The 18369-nt window shown below is 39.6% G+C and overlaps 1 protein-coding gene across 2 annotated transcripts in view; it reads right to left on the bottom strand.

The window, feature by feature from the left end:
* Positions 1–3113: 3113 nt before the first annotated feature.
* The window catches only part of LOC127440726 (gastrula zinc finger protein XlCGF57.1-like), a 109736-nt gene continuing 94480 nt past the window's right edge, over positions 3114–18369 (bottom strand). The window contains exons 4-5 of one of the 2 annotated variants that reach the window (XM_051697503.1): positions 4677–4923; positions 3114–4592 (exon numbers count right to left, since the gene is read on the bottom strand). In XM_051697503.1, coding sequence (XP_051553463.1) covers positions 3633–4592; positions 4677–4923 — 1207 coding nt within the window. In that variant the 3' untranslated portion in view covers positions 3114–3632. Of the gene's footprint in view, positions 5153–5429; positions 5684–18369 lie in introns of both variants that reach the window. The other variant, XM_051697504.1, reaches the window with a different exon arrangement.

An 18369-nucleotide genomic window follows, 5' to 3' on the forward strand; every position in this document is an offset into this window, starting at 1 on the left:
ATCAGCTGAGATGAGGTCTTTCAAAACACGAACCAGGGCAGTCTCGATACTGTGCTCCGATCTGAACCCAGATTGAAAAGGTTCTATTAGCTTGTTAAGGGACAGATGCCTGTGCAGTTGAGCCACAATGACATGTTTAAGGACCTTAGCCAAAAAGGGGTGACTTGAGATAGGCCTGTAATTTAATAGGTCAGACATATCACACCCAGGCTTTTTAAGGACTGGTGTGATAGCTGCAATCTTAAGAGCAAGTGGGACAATCCCAGTAATAAGAGAAGTGTTCACAATTGTCATGATGAGGGGACTGATTGATAGCAGACACCCCTTAAGAATGGATGTAGGAAGAGAGTTAAGAATACATGTAGCTAAATTCCTTATTATCACTAGTTTTGATATGTAATCAGTGTTAACTGTCACTAAACTGGAAAACACCGTTGCAAGGGAATTGAAAGGGTGAATCTCAACAGGATCAGATGAGGGAACAGGAGCAATGGATTTGTAAATATTCTAATTTTTTTCAACAAATTAAGAAACTTATTAGACTGCTGAACAGAAGAACAGGTTGGAAAGTTGATAAGCTTAAGAAGTTTGTTGATTGTCTTAAACATTATGTTGGGATTTGCAGCACCATCACTAATACAGTTGTAGTCAGAAGTTTACATACACTTGGGTTGAAGTCATTAAAACAAATTTTTTGAGCCACTCCACAGATTTCATATTAGCAAACTATAGTTTTGGCAAGTCGTTTAGGACATCTACTTTGTGCATGACACAAGTAATTTTTCCAACAAATGTTTACAGACAGATTTTCACATTTATTTGACTATATCGCAATTCCAGTGGGTCAGAAGTTTACATACACTAAGTTAACTGTGCCTTTAAGCAGTTTGGAAAATTCCAGAAAATTATGTCAAGCCTTTAGGCAATTAGCTTCTGATAGGCTAATTGGAGTCAATTGGAGGTGTACCTGTGGATGTATTTTAAGGCTTACCTTCAAACTCAGTGCCTCTTTGCTTAACATCATGGGAAAATAAAAAGAAATCAGCCAAGACCTTAAAAAAAATAAAATAAATAAAAAAAAATAGTGGACCTCCACAAGTCTGGTTCATCCTTGCGAGCAATTTCTAAATGCCAGAAGGTACCACGTTCATCTGTACAAACAATAGTACACAAGTATAAACACCATGGAACCACGCAGCCATCATACCGCTCAGGAAGGAGACGCATTCCTGTTTCCTAGAGATGAATGCAGTTTGGTGCAAAAAAGTGCAAATCAATCCCAGAACAACAGCTAAGGACCTTGTGAAGATGCTGGAGGATACAGGTAGACAAGGATCTATATCCACAGTAAAACGAGTCCTATATCATCATAACCTGAAAGGCTGCTCAGCAAGGAAGAAGCCAATGCTCCAAAACCACCATAAAAAAGCCAGACTACAGTTTGCAAGTGCACATGGGGACACAGATCTTAATTTTTGGAGAAATGTCCTCTGGTCTGATGAAACAAAAATGTAACTGTTTGGCCATGATGACTATTGTTATGTTTGGAGGGAAAAGGGTAAGGATTGCAAGCCGAAGAACACCATCCCAACCGTGAAGTATGGGGGTGGCAGCATTATGTTGTGGGGGTGCTTTGCTGCAGGAGGGACTGGTGTACTTCACAAAATAGATGGTATCATGAGGAAGGAAAATTATGTGGATATATTGAAGCAACATCTCAAGACATCAGCCAGGAAGTTAAAGCTCGGTCGCAAATGGGTCTTCCAAATGGATAATGACCCCAAGCATACCTCCAACGTTGTGGCAAAATGGCTTAAGGACATTAAAGTCAAGATATTGGAGTGGCCATCACAAAGCCTCAACCTCAATCCGATAGAAAATGTGTGGCCAGAACTGAAAAAGCATGTGCGAGGAGGCCTACAAACCTGACTCAGTTACACCAGTTCTGTCTGGAGGAATGGGCCAAAATTCCAGCAACTTATTGTGAGAAGCTTGTGGAAGGCTACCCAAAATGTCTGACCCAAGTTAAACAATTTAAAGGCAAAGCTACCAAATACTAACAAAGTGTATGTAAACTTCTGACCCACTGTGAATGTGATGAAAGAAATAAAAAATTCTCATTACAATTATTCTGACATTTCACATTCTTAAAATAAAGTAGTGATCCTAACTGACTTAAGACAGGGAATGTTTTCTATGATTAAATGTCAGGAATTGTGAAAAACTGAGTTTAAATGTATTTGGCTTCTGATTTCAACTGTAATTTTTGTGTAATGTGCTTTTCTTGCAATTTTAAGGGCGTCACAATATTCTGTCAGGTGTTCTTCATGAGCTTATGGACAGTTAGGCCAGATTTTTTTATATAGAACTATATTAATCAGCACATGATTTGGATATGAAATGCAAATGATTTATGGCAGGGTGTCAAGTGCCACTTTGAACTCCACATGAAAAGCGCTACAGTCAGTGGTCATGTTTGCATTGGCATACTACCCATATTACTCTTACTGCTTCTGTCGTATCTATGTATAGCAGAAATAGTTATAGTATAGTAGTAAGACATTCCAAACACGGCCAGTGTCTTGTTCTGCTTTTAGCACTCGCACTGCCCACATAATGAGAATTCATCTTAATTGTCTAGTAATCATTGACTCAGTGTTTCCCAACCCTTTCCTTAAGGCACACCAACAGTACATGTTTTCGATGTCTCCTTCATTTAACACATCTGATTCAACTCATCAGCTCATTAGTAAAGACTCTAAAGACCTGAAATGGATTCATCAGATCAGGGAGATTTCCAAAATGCATTCTGTTTGTGTGCCTCCATGAACAGCATTGGGAAACACTGCATTAGCTGATGCTCAGTTACAAAGGGTAAAAAGTTGAAATTATATGAAAATTTTGCAGAGCATCCACAGATCCTCCATGGGAGAACTGGCCAAAGCAGTCCCCCATCAGTGCCATATTGTGTGTTTGGCTTGTAAGACCTGACGTGCTTCTGTGGTAAAATTACAACTTAAAATGGATGTGAAGTACATCACATTTGTCAAAAGTCCCATTTGTGTTTTTGTAAGAGGTCCTGTCTCCATCACTTGATCATTGACACGGAATCACTGTTGTATTTGTTTGTGGTGTGTACATCAGGGTAATGTCTCCACCGGACACATCGCAAAGGTTTTGCCCTACTCCAACCAGTGTTTAAAACTCACACAGAGCAGAATGAAATGTCAGTATCTGTGAAAATGTGTAACTCCTGACAACTTGGCAACTTGGTAACATCATGAATAAGAAAATTAACATGGTAAACATTTTCAATAATCAAATGTATATATTTTGAAAGCTTTAGTTACAACACAAGAAGTGTTGTCTCTGGAATTAACTTTGTTCATTTTGAAAACTTTGGACAATGCTTTATTAGATGATTGTGTAGATTACTTAAATGGCTGAAACTCTTCCCACATGAAGTACAGTGGTATGGCTTCTCTTCAGTATGTGCTCTCTCATGTGATTTCAGGATTGATAATGTAATGAATCTCTTTCCACAAAAAGAACACACGTGAGGTTTCTCATTTATGTGACTTGTCATGTGTAGCTTTAGTTGTGATGCACCCTAAAATGTTTTGCCACACTAATCAGTTAAATGGCTTAAATCCAGAGTGAGAGCGCAGATGAAGTGTTAGATGGCTTGCTTGTGTGAAACTCTTTCCACACTGAGAGCAGGTGAAAGGCTTCTCTCCGGTGTGAATTCTCATGTGACACTGAAGATGTCCTTTCACTCTGAAACTCTTGCCACACTGAGAGCAGGTGAAAGGCTTCTCTCCGGTGTGAATTCTCATGTGATACTGAAGATTTCTTTTATTTGCAAATCTCTTTCCACACTGAAGGCATGTGAAAGGTTTCTCTCCGGTGTGAATTCTCATGTGATGCTGAAGATCTCCTTTATGTGCAAAACTCCTTCCACACTGAAGGCAGGTGAAAGGCTTCTCTCCTGTGTGAATTCTCATGTGACGGTCAAGATTTCTTTTATGTGCAAAATTCTTTTCACACTGGAGGCAGCTGAAAGGCTTCTCTACAGTGTGAAGTTTTAAGTGAGTGTTAAAGATTATTTTCTCTGTGAAACTCTTGCCACACTGAGAGCAGGTGAAAGGCTTCTCTCCAGTGTGAATTCTCATGTGATACTGAAGATTTCTTATATTTGCAAAACTCTTTCCACACTGAGAGCAGGTGAAAGGCTTCTCTCCCGTGTGAATTCTCATGTGACGGTCAAGATTTCTTTTATGTGCAAAACTGTTTCCACACTGATGGCAGGTGAAATGCTTCTCTCCAGTGTGAATTATCATGTGACAGTGAAGATTTCTTTTATGTGCAAAACTCTTTCCACACTGAAGGCAGGCGAAAGGCTTCTCTCCAGTGTGAATTCTCATGTGAAGGTGAAGATTTATTTTATGTGCAAAACTCTTTCCACACTGAAGGCAGGCGAAAGGCTTCTCTCCAGTGTGAATTCTCATGTGACGGTGAACATTTCTTTTATGTGCAAAACTCTTTCCACACTGAAGGCAGGTGAAAGGCTTCTCTCCAGTGTGAAGTTTTAAGTGAGTGTTAAAGTTTATTTTCTCTATGAAACTCTTGCCACACTGAGAGCAGGTGAAAGGCTTCTCTTCATTGTGAATTATCATGTGATGCTGAAGATTTCTTATATTTGCAATACTCTTTCCACACCAAAGGCATTTGAAAGGCTCCTCTCCAGTGTGAATTCTTAAGTGACGGTGAAGATTTCTTTTATGCACAAAACTCTTTCCACACTGAAGGCAGGTGAAAGGCTTCTCTCCAGTGTGAATTCTCAGATGACAATGAAGATTTCTTTTATGTGCAAAACTCTTTCCACACTGAATGCAGGTGAAAGGCTTCTCTCCAGTGTGAAGTTTTAAGTGAGCGTTAAGGTTTTTTTTTTGTGTGAAACTCTTTCCACAGTGAGAGCAGGTGAAATAATTTTTGCCTCTTGTTCTTTGAGTTATTTTCTGTGAGAAAATAATTTCAGCCTTTGAGCCACTAAAAGATTCTTCAGCAGAGATGAAATTATAAAATGTATGATCATGATGTTTCTCCTCCACGTCATTATGTTCTTGACTCTCCTCTTTCTCTTTTATCAAGTCTAAAATGAATAAAGTAAATCAGAAGAAAAAAACAAATCAAACAAACCACAATTTAATGGTAGGTAGTTAGCAGCAAAGGCCAAGTATCTATTTTATGTGATGTTAACATGCTGAAGGTTCTGTAATATTCATGGAGATACTGGGATTATTTGTTTAATTATAATTTTACTACTTACATGATTTTCTAACAGCCGCTAGATCTAGTAAACTGTATGAAGCTTTATTACCTTAACGTTCCTCAACAGTCATTATGAAGAATCAGGAATGGACACCAACCTCTTTGTTCCTCAGTATCTTCATTTTTAATTTTGCATGGTTCTGTAATACTGATGTCTTCACTTTCCTCTTTAACCAAATACATTTTTGCAATGGTATGCCAGTAGAGTTCAATGGTAACACTTTGAGATTTTTTTTTCCTTCTTCACTTGTAGGATGATGAAAATAATCACCACATGTGTTGTTGAATTGCTGAGGAGGTGGTTTCACTGCAGGGGTGAATCACAATTGCTGTGTGATTTGGAGGAGCAGATCTGCAAAAAAAAAAAAAAAAAAAAAAGATTCCTTAATTTATAGAGTATCCCCTTGTTGTATGAAATGCCATTAATTTAATGTTGATGATTTGTAACAGAAGCATGAATCCAGACAGGCCAGGTTCTACGGGGGGAGCACCCTCAAAAGAATGTTGTATCTAGGGCTGCCACCCGTCCCGTAAAATACGGGATTATCCCGTATTTAAAGATGGGTCTCACACCCATCAGCACTCGGACGCTTCACTGTGTGTTTGTGCCATTCTAAACTACAGTGTAAGAGCAGTGCAGATGTGTTAAGAGTCATCTGTCTCTATACATTACATTTTTGACATTACATATTTTAGCCAGCAGATGGAGGCAAAAGACCATTTTTGTGTGTAATATGAGCCAGTTGGTGACGTGAAGTGTCAGCGTCACTCAGTATTTTTATTCAACAACACTCCGTGATCACTCGTATTACTACTACACTACTAAAGCTAGGAAATAGCTTTAAACGGCTTTAAACCAACAACTGAGAGACACAACAGACTGATTAATTACACAAACTCAAGGCGTTTACCTCTTACCGGACTTCCCACGTTGGAGAGGACAAAATGGCGGAGGAGATTGCGGTTTCTATAGTGAAAGACTCTTGCGCACCGGCTACCGCGAAATAGGGAGGAATACCCCCGCTTGGACGGCTATGTTTCCACTGAGAAAGTAGAATGAATTTGACCAAAATGACATTATCTTCAGAAAGCCTACTAACAGACTACCGCATCATCAACAGGTGATCACACACGCTCCATATCTCTCTCTTACTCTCACACACAAGCCCTTGTTTCTCCAATAAAATGTTAGAAACAGCCCAAGCTGTGATACAAGTAGTTCTGAAGTGATATTTTTGAGAGGCTTGGATGCATCATTTGCTTTGAACCAGCAACTGCAGATTCTGATCCATCGTGTAAGAAAGTTGTTCAATGCACAAATGCGTTTGTGGCCGAATTTACTTATTCATTTAACTGTTGTATATAAACAATATCACACTTGCAATCATGCTATATGACCCTAAATCAGCACTGCTGTGATTACCTATGGCAGTGCTGATATAGGGCCATATCGCACTCTTGCTCATGTGATATTGCTTAAATATATATATGCAATCAAAATTATTCAGCCCCCCTGACCAGCAATACGTTCAGGTGATGTGAATTAAAACACATCAACTAAAACCTCAGTAAACAGTCAAAGTAAGTTTTTAATACATATTTGAGTGATTTTGAGAACAAAGAGTTCAGTTTACCCAAATTTTAAAATAAAAAATAATTCTCCCCACAAATGTCATGTCAAAAATATTAAACCCCCTAAAGTCAATCATACGTGGAGCACCCTTTACCCTTAATAACATCAAATGTTGACTCCAACCAGGTCTCCTAAGCAACCAAATTGGCCCGATTGCTAGGGAGGGTAGAGTCACATGGGGTAACCTCCTCGTGGTTGCTATAATGTGGTCCGTTCTTGGTGGGGCACGTGGTGAGTTGAGCACAGATGCCGCGGTGGATGGTGTGAAGCCTCCACACACGCTATGTCTCTGTGGCAATGCACTCAACAAGCCACATGATAAGATGCGCGGGTTGATGGTCTCAGAAGCGGAAGCAACTGGGATTTGTCCTACGCCACCCGGATTGAGGCGAATCACTACGCGACCACGAGGACTTAAAAGCGCACTGGGAATTGGGCATTCCAAATTGGGTAAAAATCCAAAAAAATAAAATAAATAAATAAACATCAAATGTTTCAGGTAAGTGTTATCAGGCTTCAGACACTTCTCTATTGGAATTTCTCATGAGCAAAAGCTTCCAGCTCATTGACATTCTTTGGTTTCTGTGCTGCCACTGCTTCTTTGAAATCCCAACAAAGATTTTCAATGGGACTTTAATGATGGACTGAAAGGGCCATTCAAGGACATTCCACGACCCATCCCTGAACCAGATTTTAGAGCACTTGGATGTATCCTTGGTGTTATTGTCTTGCTAGAAATCCAGTGATCACCGAGCTTCAATTTACACACTGAAGGCATCACATTTTTGCCAAAATGGCCTGATACCTGAAAGAATCCATGGCGTCAGTCACATAGTCAGGATAGCCATTTCCTGCAGCCACAAAACACTCCCATAACAGGACTGACCCACCTCCATGCTTGACGGTGGGGATGGTGTTGTTCTTGTCATCACCTTGCCTTTCTTACTCCAGATGTACTGCTGACTCATGGGTCTAAAACTCATTTTTAGATTAGTGTCATATGTCCATAAACCTTCTTCCAGGACTCCACAGGTCTTTCCAAATTCCTTCTTCAATATTCAAGTCAACATTTCCCTTAGTGAAGTTTTGCTTTCTTTCACACCCAGGAAGGTTGCTGTTGTACCATATTTTAAAAATGTATGAATGGTGCTGCCACTTTGTCTATTGGAAATTGAAGTGCCTTGGAAATGTACATTTAGCCAAGGTCTTTTCTTATGTAATGAAATAATCTCCTCTATTAGCTTTTGTGACAGCTTATTTTTAATTGCATTTTTTGCATAGAAATCCATTTTTGCTTACAACATTAAACTTAAATTTTAAAACTTAAATAAGTGCCATTGTAGAGTGATGGCTTAATTTTGTTTGAAAACAATTACTTGAGTAGCCTTACATATTTAAGAAACAGCTACATGTAATAGGGGTTGAATAATTATGACATGGTTGTATTTTTTAAAAATCATGCTATCTAGAAATATTAGTTTATATATTCACACTACGACTTCAAATGTGTCACTCAACTGATATAGATGTAATCTTAAAAAATTCTGGGTCACCAGAAAAGCTTACCTTTGTAAATCCTTACTGTCTTGGGGGGGTTGAATAATTATGATTGCAACTGTATATATATATATATATATATATATATATATATATATATATATATATATACACACACACTGGCGGCCAAAAGTTTGGAATAATGTACAAATTTTGTTCTTATGGAAAGAAATTGGTACAAAGTGGCATTCAACTGATCACAAAGTATAGTCACGACGTTACTGATGTAAAAAAACAGCACCACTATTTTGAAAAAAGTCATTTTTGATCAAATCTAGACAGGCCCCATTTCCAGTAGCCATCACTCCAACACCTTGAGTAATCATGCTAAATTGCTAATTTGTTACTAGAAAATCACTTGACATTATATCAAACACTGCTGAAAGCAATTTGGTTTGTTAAATGAAGCTTAACATTGTCTTTGTGTTTGTTTTTAGTTGCCACAGTATGCAATAGTCTGGCATGTCTTAAGGTCAATATTAGGTCAAAAATGGCAAAAAAGAAACAGCTTTCTCTAGAAAATCATCAGTCAATCACTGTTTTGAGGAATGAAGGCTATACAATGATTGAAATTGCTGGTGGTGTTTGATGCCATGCGAGGTTCGGACGTGTGAACAGCGAGCTCTGCGCACTTTGCTAGTTTTAATACTTTGTCATAAACTGGTGAGATTCGATACATCCTGATCCTGAACTGTTCTAAAAAGACAATATGTCAAAGAATTCAGAATCCTCTGGCTCTGGAGACATTAAAAGACACTTACGTGCTCAAGCTGGTACCTCTGAGCAGCAGGTCGCAAGCCCGGGAACCGATTTAGCCTGAGAAGTGAAGGAAAATCGGCGAGAATTGTTGAACGTGTCGGCAATGCTGACGAAGGTCTTTGCTGACTTGGAGGATCTTGCTGTAATACGTTGATCAATCACTGCCATGGAGACGAAATTCACTGATGTGGCTACAAGAGTGGGGGATGTCGAGAAACGGATCGATTATCTGGAGTCATTGGAGAGGGAATTAGATGCTAATCTGCTAGCGACCAAGGTGGATTTGGAGCGCGTCTGGGAGAAGTTGGAGGACTTGGAGAATCGTAACCGGAGGAATAACGTCCAAATTGTTGAAATTCCTGAGGACGAAGAAGGTCGGGATATGGTGGAATTCCTGGATGGGCTCTTCCCGAGTCTGCTCGACATAACAGGCCATAAGCTGGAAATCAATTGAGCTCACAGGGTTCTGGCTCAGCGATCCGCTGAGGGAGACAGGCCCCGATCAATTCTGGCCAAATTTCTGAGATCATCCGATAAAGATCTCATGTTACGCGAGGCGAGGAGTAAAGGAAGGCTTTCTTGGAAGAACCACAGCATTTTCTTGTTCCCAGAGTTTGTGAATTCGACAAGAAAGAAACGTGATCGATTCAAGGAATGCAAGAAACTCTTACATCAACGGAAGATTGCTTTTGCTCTGATGTTCCCGGCCAAATTGAGAATAGATGCTAAGGATGGCCGCAAAATATTTACATGTCCCCAGCAAGCGATGTCCTTCATAAAGTCAATGGTCTGAATAAGTTATTTTGTGGTACTCACGTTGCAGCCAAGGGGTCCGACTCACTGAACATTCACTTGACCGTCCGAGGAAACTGAGCACCTTTTTTGTTTCTTTTTGTGCTGGTTCCACCTAGCGGCTGGAGTTTGTTTTGTGTAGTAGCACTCATTTGGGACAGTGTTGTGGATGAATCTGCATGTTCTTTGTGCTTATGCCTCCTATTGGTTGGAGTTTGTTTTGTGGAGTATTTCTTGCAGGACATTGGAGTTATTGGACCATTTGTTGCACTCATGTAGCAGTCGAATGGGCCGGCTCACTGAACGTTAGTTTGACTGCCCGAAGAAACTGAACGGCCTTTCTTTTTTTCTTTTTTTTTTTTTTGTGCTGGTTGGCTAGCAGCTAGAGCTTGTTTTGTGAAGGAACACATCTTCGGGACAGTTATGTGGATGAATCTACATGTTCTTTGTGTTTATTCCGCCTATTGGCTGGAGTTTGTTTTATAGATTATTTTCTGTTGTGTAATTATGTCTGACAAAATTTGTATAGAAACACCAGACTTGAGCAATCAGATGGCAAAGTTGTCACGGGGGCTCTTGTAGGCATACATGGACTGTTTGAGTTTAGAGGGATCGACGCCAGTTGGCGCTGTCGTGTGTGGGGTTAATGCGCACATTTTTCTTTTTTCTGTTTGTTTGGTTTGGGGGGAAGTTTTGGGTTTGATTGTTGCACTAATGTTGGAATGTGGTCTTTATAGTTTAATTTTTGACACACAATCTATTTTTTTTTTTATGTCAAAATGTCAAATGTTAATATGAGTGGATTGTCTCTCTCCACGTGGAATGTGAATGGGTTGGGGCACACCATCAAAAGGAAGTTTATTTCTCTTCTTAAGTGTAAGAAATATGATATGGTGTTTCTTCAAGAAACGCATCTTTCCCCGCAGGAATTTGAAAAATTTGGGAAGATATGGGGTGTACATGTTTTCTTTAGTGCTAGCTCAAGTAAGATCAGGGTAGTCATTACACTGATAAGTATGCATCTACAATTCAAATGTCTCAAACAGAATAAAGATAAATTAGGAAGGGTCATTATTGTTTTAGCAGAAATTCAGGGGCAATGGTTGATTTTGGCTAATATTTATGCACCTAACTCTGATGATCAGGGCTTTTTTATAGATCTTGAAGGGATGTTGCAAGCCGCTGGCACCCCTCATGATATAATATTGGGAGGAGACTTTAATCTTTGGTTAGACTGAGTCCTTGATCATAGTGAAGCAAAAGTGTGTAAGCCCCATAGAGCATCACTGATGCTTCACAGGATAAGTAAAAATCTTGGTCTTACAGATATTTGGATACTTTTGAACCCATCTGGTATGGACTATACATTTTTCAGTCCACAAGATTTATTCTAGAATAGATTTTTTTTAAATATCTAAGTCCTTCATTTCATCTGTTGTTGATTGCTCAATTGGAAACATCTTAGTCTCAGATCACGCCCTGGTGAGTTTAGAGGTGTTGCCATATGCGGAGAAAAATAAATCATATAGTTGGCACTTTAATGTATACCTTTTGCAAAATCCTGAATTCCAACAAATGTTAAAGTCTGAAATCAATGTTTATATGGAGACCAACTGGTCCTCAGAATCCTCTGTGGGCGTGGCTTGGAAGGCACTTAAGGCAGTTCTTAGGGGTCGGATCATACAGTATGCCTCATTCACCAAAAAATCCAAAACACGAGAACTCATGGAGTTGGAAGGGAATATTAAAAGTACCGAGGCAGAGCTGAACTGCCGAATGTCATCTTATGGCCTCAGAGAAGTTACCCGATTGAAATACAGATATAATACTATTTTGTCACGGAAAGTGGAGTTTTGGCTATTCAGGGCAAGACAGTCTTACTTTGAGTCGGGGGACAAAGCAAGGAAGCTTTTGGCTAGATACTGTATATAAAGCAGAGAGAGTCTTTTTCTACCATTCCCTCAGTGAAATCTGCTGGTGGTAAAATATTTACCTAGGCCATTGATATTAATAATGCTTTTAAATAATTCTATCTTGATCTCTAAAGTTCCACGTCTTCGTCTACTGATGAAGATGTTAGAAATTTGTGGAACCATTAGAACTCCCTAAACTGATGATGGAGCAAAAAAATTCTCTTGATTCTGAGATAACCTCGGAGCAGCTTGGTGAGGTAATTAAGACCTTGCCTACACGCAAGTCTCTGGGGCCAGACGGCTTTGCTGCGGAATTTTTTAGATCTTATGCTACAGAACTGGCTCCACTTTTGTTGGAAGTTTATACGGAATCATTAAAGAATGGAAAGCTTCCTCCAACCATGACACAAGCTAGGATCAGTCTGATTCTTAAAAAGGACAAAGATCCAAGTGAGTGTAAGAGTTACCGTCCAATTTCCCTGATCAAGCTAGATGTAAAAATATTGTAAAAAATTCTGGCTAATCGATTAAGTTATGACATCTCTTATACATATAGGTCAGGTGGGGTTTATTCGGGGCAGCAGCTCTTCTGATAACATTAGGCGATGACATCTCTTATACATATAGGTCAGGTGGGGTTTATTCGGGGCAGCTCTTTTGATAACATTAGGCGTTTCATCAATATCATGTGGTCAGTGGCGAGTGATCAGACTCCGGTCGCTGCCATCTCACTTGATGCCGAAAAGGCATTTGATATGGTAGAATGGGATTATCTTTTTAGGATTTTGGAAATATACGGGTTTGGGAATACTTTTATTGGATGAAGTTACTTTATAGGCACCTGGTAGCGGTGGTACAAACAAATGGATTAATTTCAGATTATTTTACTCTGGATAGGGGCATCCGGCAGGGTTGCCCTCGTTCCCCATTATTGTTCTGTCTTGCCCTGGAAACATTAGCAGCCAAGATAAGAAAGGAAGATGATTTTCCAGGGGTGGTGGTGGGAGGTATGGCGCATAAGCGTTTGCTTTACGCAGATGATATTTTATTATTCGTCTCCGACCCCACTAGATCTACGCCTTGCCTCCAAAGAATTATTAATTCCTTTTCTAAATTCTCAGGATACAAAGTCAATTGGTCTAAATCCAAAGCTTTGGCTCTGACAGTGTACTGCCCAGCGACGGCTTTTCAGCCAGGTGTCTTCCAGTGGCCCAAACAGGGCATTAAGTATTTGGGCATTTTATTCCCAGCTAATTTGTGCAATTTAGTTAGAGCTAATTTTGACCCCTTAATAAAAAAGTTTTTGAGCGATTTATCTATGATTTGGAAGGTTAATGTTATAAAATTAATTGTATTCCAAAATTAAACTACCTGCTACAGTCTCTCCCTGTAGATGTCCCCCTTTCTTATTTCAAGCAATTTGAAAGCATAGCAAAGTCCTTCATTTGGAATGGTAAGTGTCCCAGATTACATTTTAATATGTTACATAGGCCGATTGACAAAGGTGGGCTAGGCCTACCCAAGATTGTTTTATTATTATGCATTCGGTCTCAGACATTTGGCTTATTGGTCGCTTCCACCTGAGAGAGCACCTCCCTGGTTTTGTATTGAACAGGAAGTTCTTGCCCCTATTTCGCCATTGCAAAGCCTTTCTATCAAACTAATCGGGGAAGTTAAGTGACACCCCGTTATCTCGCATTTGCACTCGGTATGGACAAAGAGTCCAGAATGTTTAATTCTGACATTTATTTAAATGTTGCCTTGAGCATATGGCTGAACCCAAAATTATGTATTAATAAGTCACCTTTCTGCTGGTCAGAGTAGATTGTGAGGGAGGTTAATATGCTCGGTGACCTATATGATGAGTGAAAATTTGGTTCAACATTTTGGGATTCCAAGATCTCAGTTCTTTAGGTATTTACAGCTGCGCCATCTGATCTGTACTATTTTGGGGAGTAGCATACACCGCCCTAAAGCGGCAGATACAGGAGTGGTGATTACTGCTTTTGGAAAAGGTCATGAGGCATCAGTGTATTACTCCCTGCTAATTCAGAATCTGGGGGACGGAGCTTTAACTTCTATCAAGAGATTATGGGAGAAAGATTTAAACTTGGTATTGGAGGAGGGAGTGTGGGCTAGGATTCTAAAAAACATCAAGTCTGTATCTAGAGATGCAAGGGTGCATCTTATGCAATTCAAGATTTTACATAGATTCTACTGGACCCCCTCTAGATTGTATAGGATTGGTCTTAAAGACACACCCACCTACTGGCGATGCCAATCGGAGGATGGAGAAACAGCCCATGTTTTTTGGTGGTGTGTTGAGATCCAGGAATTTTGGTTGAAGGTTCAGAGTTTTGTGTGTGATGTGCTGGGGTTTTGTTTTGCCACAGACTCTGTGTTTTGGGCAATGGGGCGGTCATCAATATAGGGGATAAACACAAAAAAATTGGGTCCTGACCAGTGTTATGACAGGCAGACAGATTGTTTTAAAGGGATGCAAGTTGGCTGGAGCACCCTCATTTCGGGAGTGGTATGCAGAGATGGGGAGGGCGGCAGCTTTTGAGGAGGTGTCATGTAGAAGGCTGGGGATCTGGGATTCATTTGATGGGAATGGGGTAGTTATTTGGCGTTTTTGGGGGACTCTCGGGGAGGGGCTGTGGAGAGAGAGGTGTAGTTTTAGATGTGTATGATTATTATATTTTGTGTGTGTACTTATGTGTGACCATGGGGATGTTTGTTGGGGGTCGGGTTGGGGTTATTGATTGGGGAGGAGGAATGGTAGTAGTGGGAGTTAAATGTTGATTCAGTGTATATACGTTTTGTTTTTCTTTGTCATCTATATGAATCAATAAAAAAAAAAAAATGATAATCTGAAAAAAATGGGGGAAAAAATGCTTGAAATTGCCAAAAACTGAAGATTTCATACAAAGGTGTACACTACAGTCTTCAAAGGCAAATGACAACTGGCTCTAACAAGGACAGAAAGAGATGTGGAAGGCCAGATGTACAACTAAACAAGACGATAAGTACATCAGAGTCTCTAGTTTGAGAAATAAACGCCTCACGTGTCCTCAGCTAACAGCTTCATTGAATTCTACCCGCTCAACACCAGTTTCATGTACAACAGTAAAGAGAAGACTCAGGGGTGCAGAATTGCAAAGAAAAAGCCACTTTTGAAACAGAAAAACAAAAAGAAAAGGTTAGAGTGGGCAAAGGAACACAGACATTGGACAACAGATAATTGGAAAAGGGTGTTATGGATCTTAACCCCATTGAGCTTATTTATTTTTATTTTACCTTTATTTTACCAGGAAGTCCCATTGATTTCAAAATTCTCTTTTACAAGAGAGACCTGGCCAAGGTAGCTGCCATACAAACTCACAACATATTAAAATGTAACCTATAAACATCAACATGAACAGCTATTTAAACACAGTGGTCTCTCACGAAAAACAGTCACATGACTCCTTCACCATATTCATTTTGATGCCCTTAAATTCATCAATGGATATAAATAAGTTAAAATTTAGATCTTTCTGTAGATTATTCCATGTCCAAGAGCATAGTAGGAAAATGCAGTTGATAATTACCAATGCTGAGACAGAGAAGGGTACAGAGGTAGGATGGAAGTTTACCTAGTATAGCTTTATAGATAAAAATATACCCATGCTGTTGTCTGCAATTGGTCAATAATGTTCAACCCACTAAATCATAAAGAATACAATGGTAAGAGACTTTGCATTTGTAATGAAACGTAGAGATGCATGGTACACTGAATCAATGCTTTGTAGCATCGAGGAGGCTGCATGCATATACAATATATCACCGTAATCAATCACAGGTAGAAACGTAGCTTCCACAAGTTTTTTCTTGGCATTAAAAGTAAAGCAAGATATATTTCTAAAATAAAAGCCAATCTTTACTTTGAGCTTCCTAACTAGATTAGCAATATGTACATTAAATAAAAGCATGTCGTCTATCCATATACCCAAATACTTATACGAACACACCCTTTCAATGGATTTACCATCAGACGTCAGAATTCTAACATAATCAAGCAGCTGTAAACGAGCTTTTGTGAAGACCATAAACTTTATTTTCAGAGCATTCAAAACCAATTTTAAACTATTTTCACACTCTTTGGATATAATGGATTGGAAATGCAGGTTATGTGATTCCTCCTCACTTAGCAGGACACATTTACTCAGGCATTATCGTTTGCAACATAGATGTTTTTCAAAGGTTTGCCCTTTACCTTGTCTATATGACTCATGCATTTGCACATTTGTTTCATTCAGTTCACTCAAAATTCATGCATCATGGTTGCATACTGAGAAAGATAACAGGAATACATGTCAAGCAGTTCAGGTGGTGTACACATGTTCTTTATGTGGGTTCAATCAAACTTTTTCAGAGAAAACTCTTTTTGGTCATTTAAGAGGACATTTGAGAACCCATGAAATGGTCACATGACCATACAATAATTATTATATAGCACAAATGTCTATTTATCAATGTTCACAAATCCAGGGCACATGGAGAAGTTGGTGCAGATCTCTTTAATGATGTCATAGCAGATGAAGGGAGGTCTGCAACTGCAGAGACTGTTTATGAGGATCCTACGCAATCTGAGAGTGCAGACATATTAGATGTTGAGGATAGACAGTGTGACACAAGCCAATAAAAAGTTCAGCTACAGGGCAATTTAGCCTATCTAAATTTTTTTTTTTTTTTTTTTGGAAGCTGCAGGCTATACTTCATGTGTCAAACATGGCTGCACATGAGATAGTGGATCATTTGTGTCAGGTGTTTTCTTTGTCAAGACTTCTGCTGAGACAGGCGATTAATGGTGTATTACAGTGACATTGCAACACTGTAAATGAAGCGGCTCTTGATGAAATGGTTTGTGTTGTTATGGACAGTAATGTTTTTGTCAGTGTAACTGCTAAAGGAGCAGAATTATCATTGAATAAGCAAAGACAAACATTTATAGAGAGAAACTACCACATGGTTATGGAATTTCTGTATGTTACAGAACATGGGCACACAGTTGTATACACCGATCAGCCACAACATTAAAACTACCTGCCTAATATTGTGTAGGTCCCCCTCGTGCCACCAAAACAGCGCCAACTCGCATCTCAAAATAGCATTCCGAGATGCTATCCTTCTCACCACAATTATACAGATTGGTTATCTGAGTTACCATAGACTTTGTCAGTTTGAACTAGTCTGGCCATTCTTTGATGACTTCTCTCATTAACAAGGCATTTCTGTCCACAGAACTGGATGTTTTTTGTTTTTGGCACCATTCTGAGTAAATTCTAGAGAAAAAATCCCAGGAGATCAGCAGTTACAGAAATACTCCAACCAGCCCGTCTGGCACCAACAATTATCCATGCAATTATCTAATCAGCCAATCGTGTGGCAGCAGTGCAGTGCATAAAATCATGCAGATATGGGTCAGGAGCTTCAGTTCATGTTCACATCAACCATCAGAATGGGGAAAAATGTGATCTCAGTGATTTGGACCATGGCATGATTTTGGCCTCCTTGCTCACACATGCCTTTTCAGTTCTGCCCACAAAATTGTTGTCCTTAAGCCATTTTGCCACAACTTTGGAGTTATGCTTGGGGTCATTGTCCATTTGGAAGACCCATTTGCGACCGAGCTTTAACTTCCTGGCTGATGTCTTGAGATGTTGCTTCAATATATCCACATCATTTTCCTTCCTCATGATGCCATCTATTTTGTGAAGTGCACCAGTCCCTTCTGCAGCAAAGCACCCCCACAACATGATGCTGCCACTCCCATGCTTCACGGTTATGATGGTGTTCTTCAGCTTACAAGCCTCACCCTTTTTCCTACAAACATTACAACGGTCATTATGGCCAAACAGTTCAATTTTTGTTTCATCAGACCAGAGGACATTTCTCCAAAAAGTAAGCTCTCTGTCCCCATGTCAACTTGCAAACTGTAGTCTGGCTTTTTTATGCCGGTTTTGGAGCAGTGGCAACTTCCTTGTTGAGCAGCCTTTAAGGTTATGTTGATACAGGACTCGTTTTACTGTGGCTATAGATACTTGTCTACCTGTTTCCCCCAGCATCTTCACAAGGTCCTTTTCTGTTGTTCTGGGACTGATTTGCACTTTTCGCACCAAACTATGTTCACGTCTAGGAGACAGAATGTGTCTCCTTCCTGAGCAGTATGACTGCTGCTCAAATCAAATCAAATCAAATCACTTTATTGTCACACAGCCATATACACAAGTGCAATAGTGTGTGAAATTCTTGGGTGCAGTTCCGATCAACATAGCAGTCGTGACAGTGATGAGACATATACCAATTTACAATAACATCAAATTAACACAACACAATTTA

This window comes from Myxocyprinus asiaticus, chromosome 5 (genome assembly GCF_019703515.2).
Source record: "Myxocyprinus asiaticus isolate MX2 ecotype Aquarium Trade chromosome 5, UBuf_Myxa_2, whole genome shotgun sequence".
Lineage (NCBI taxonomy): Eukaryota > Metazoa > Chordata > Actinopteri > Cypriniformes > Catostomidae > Myxocyprinus > Myxocyprinus asiaticus.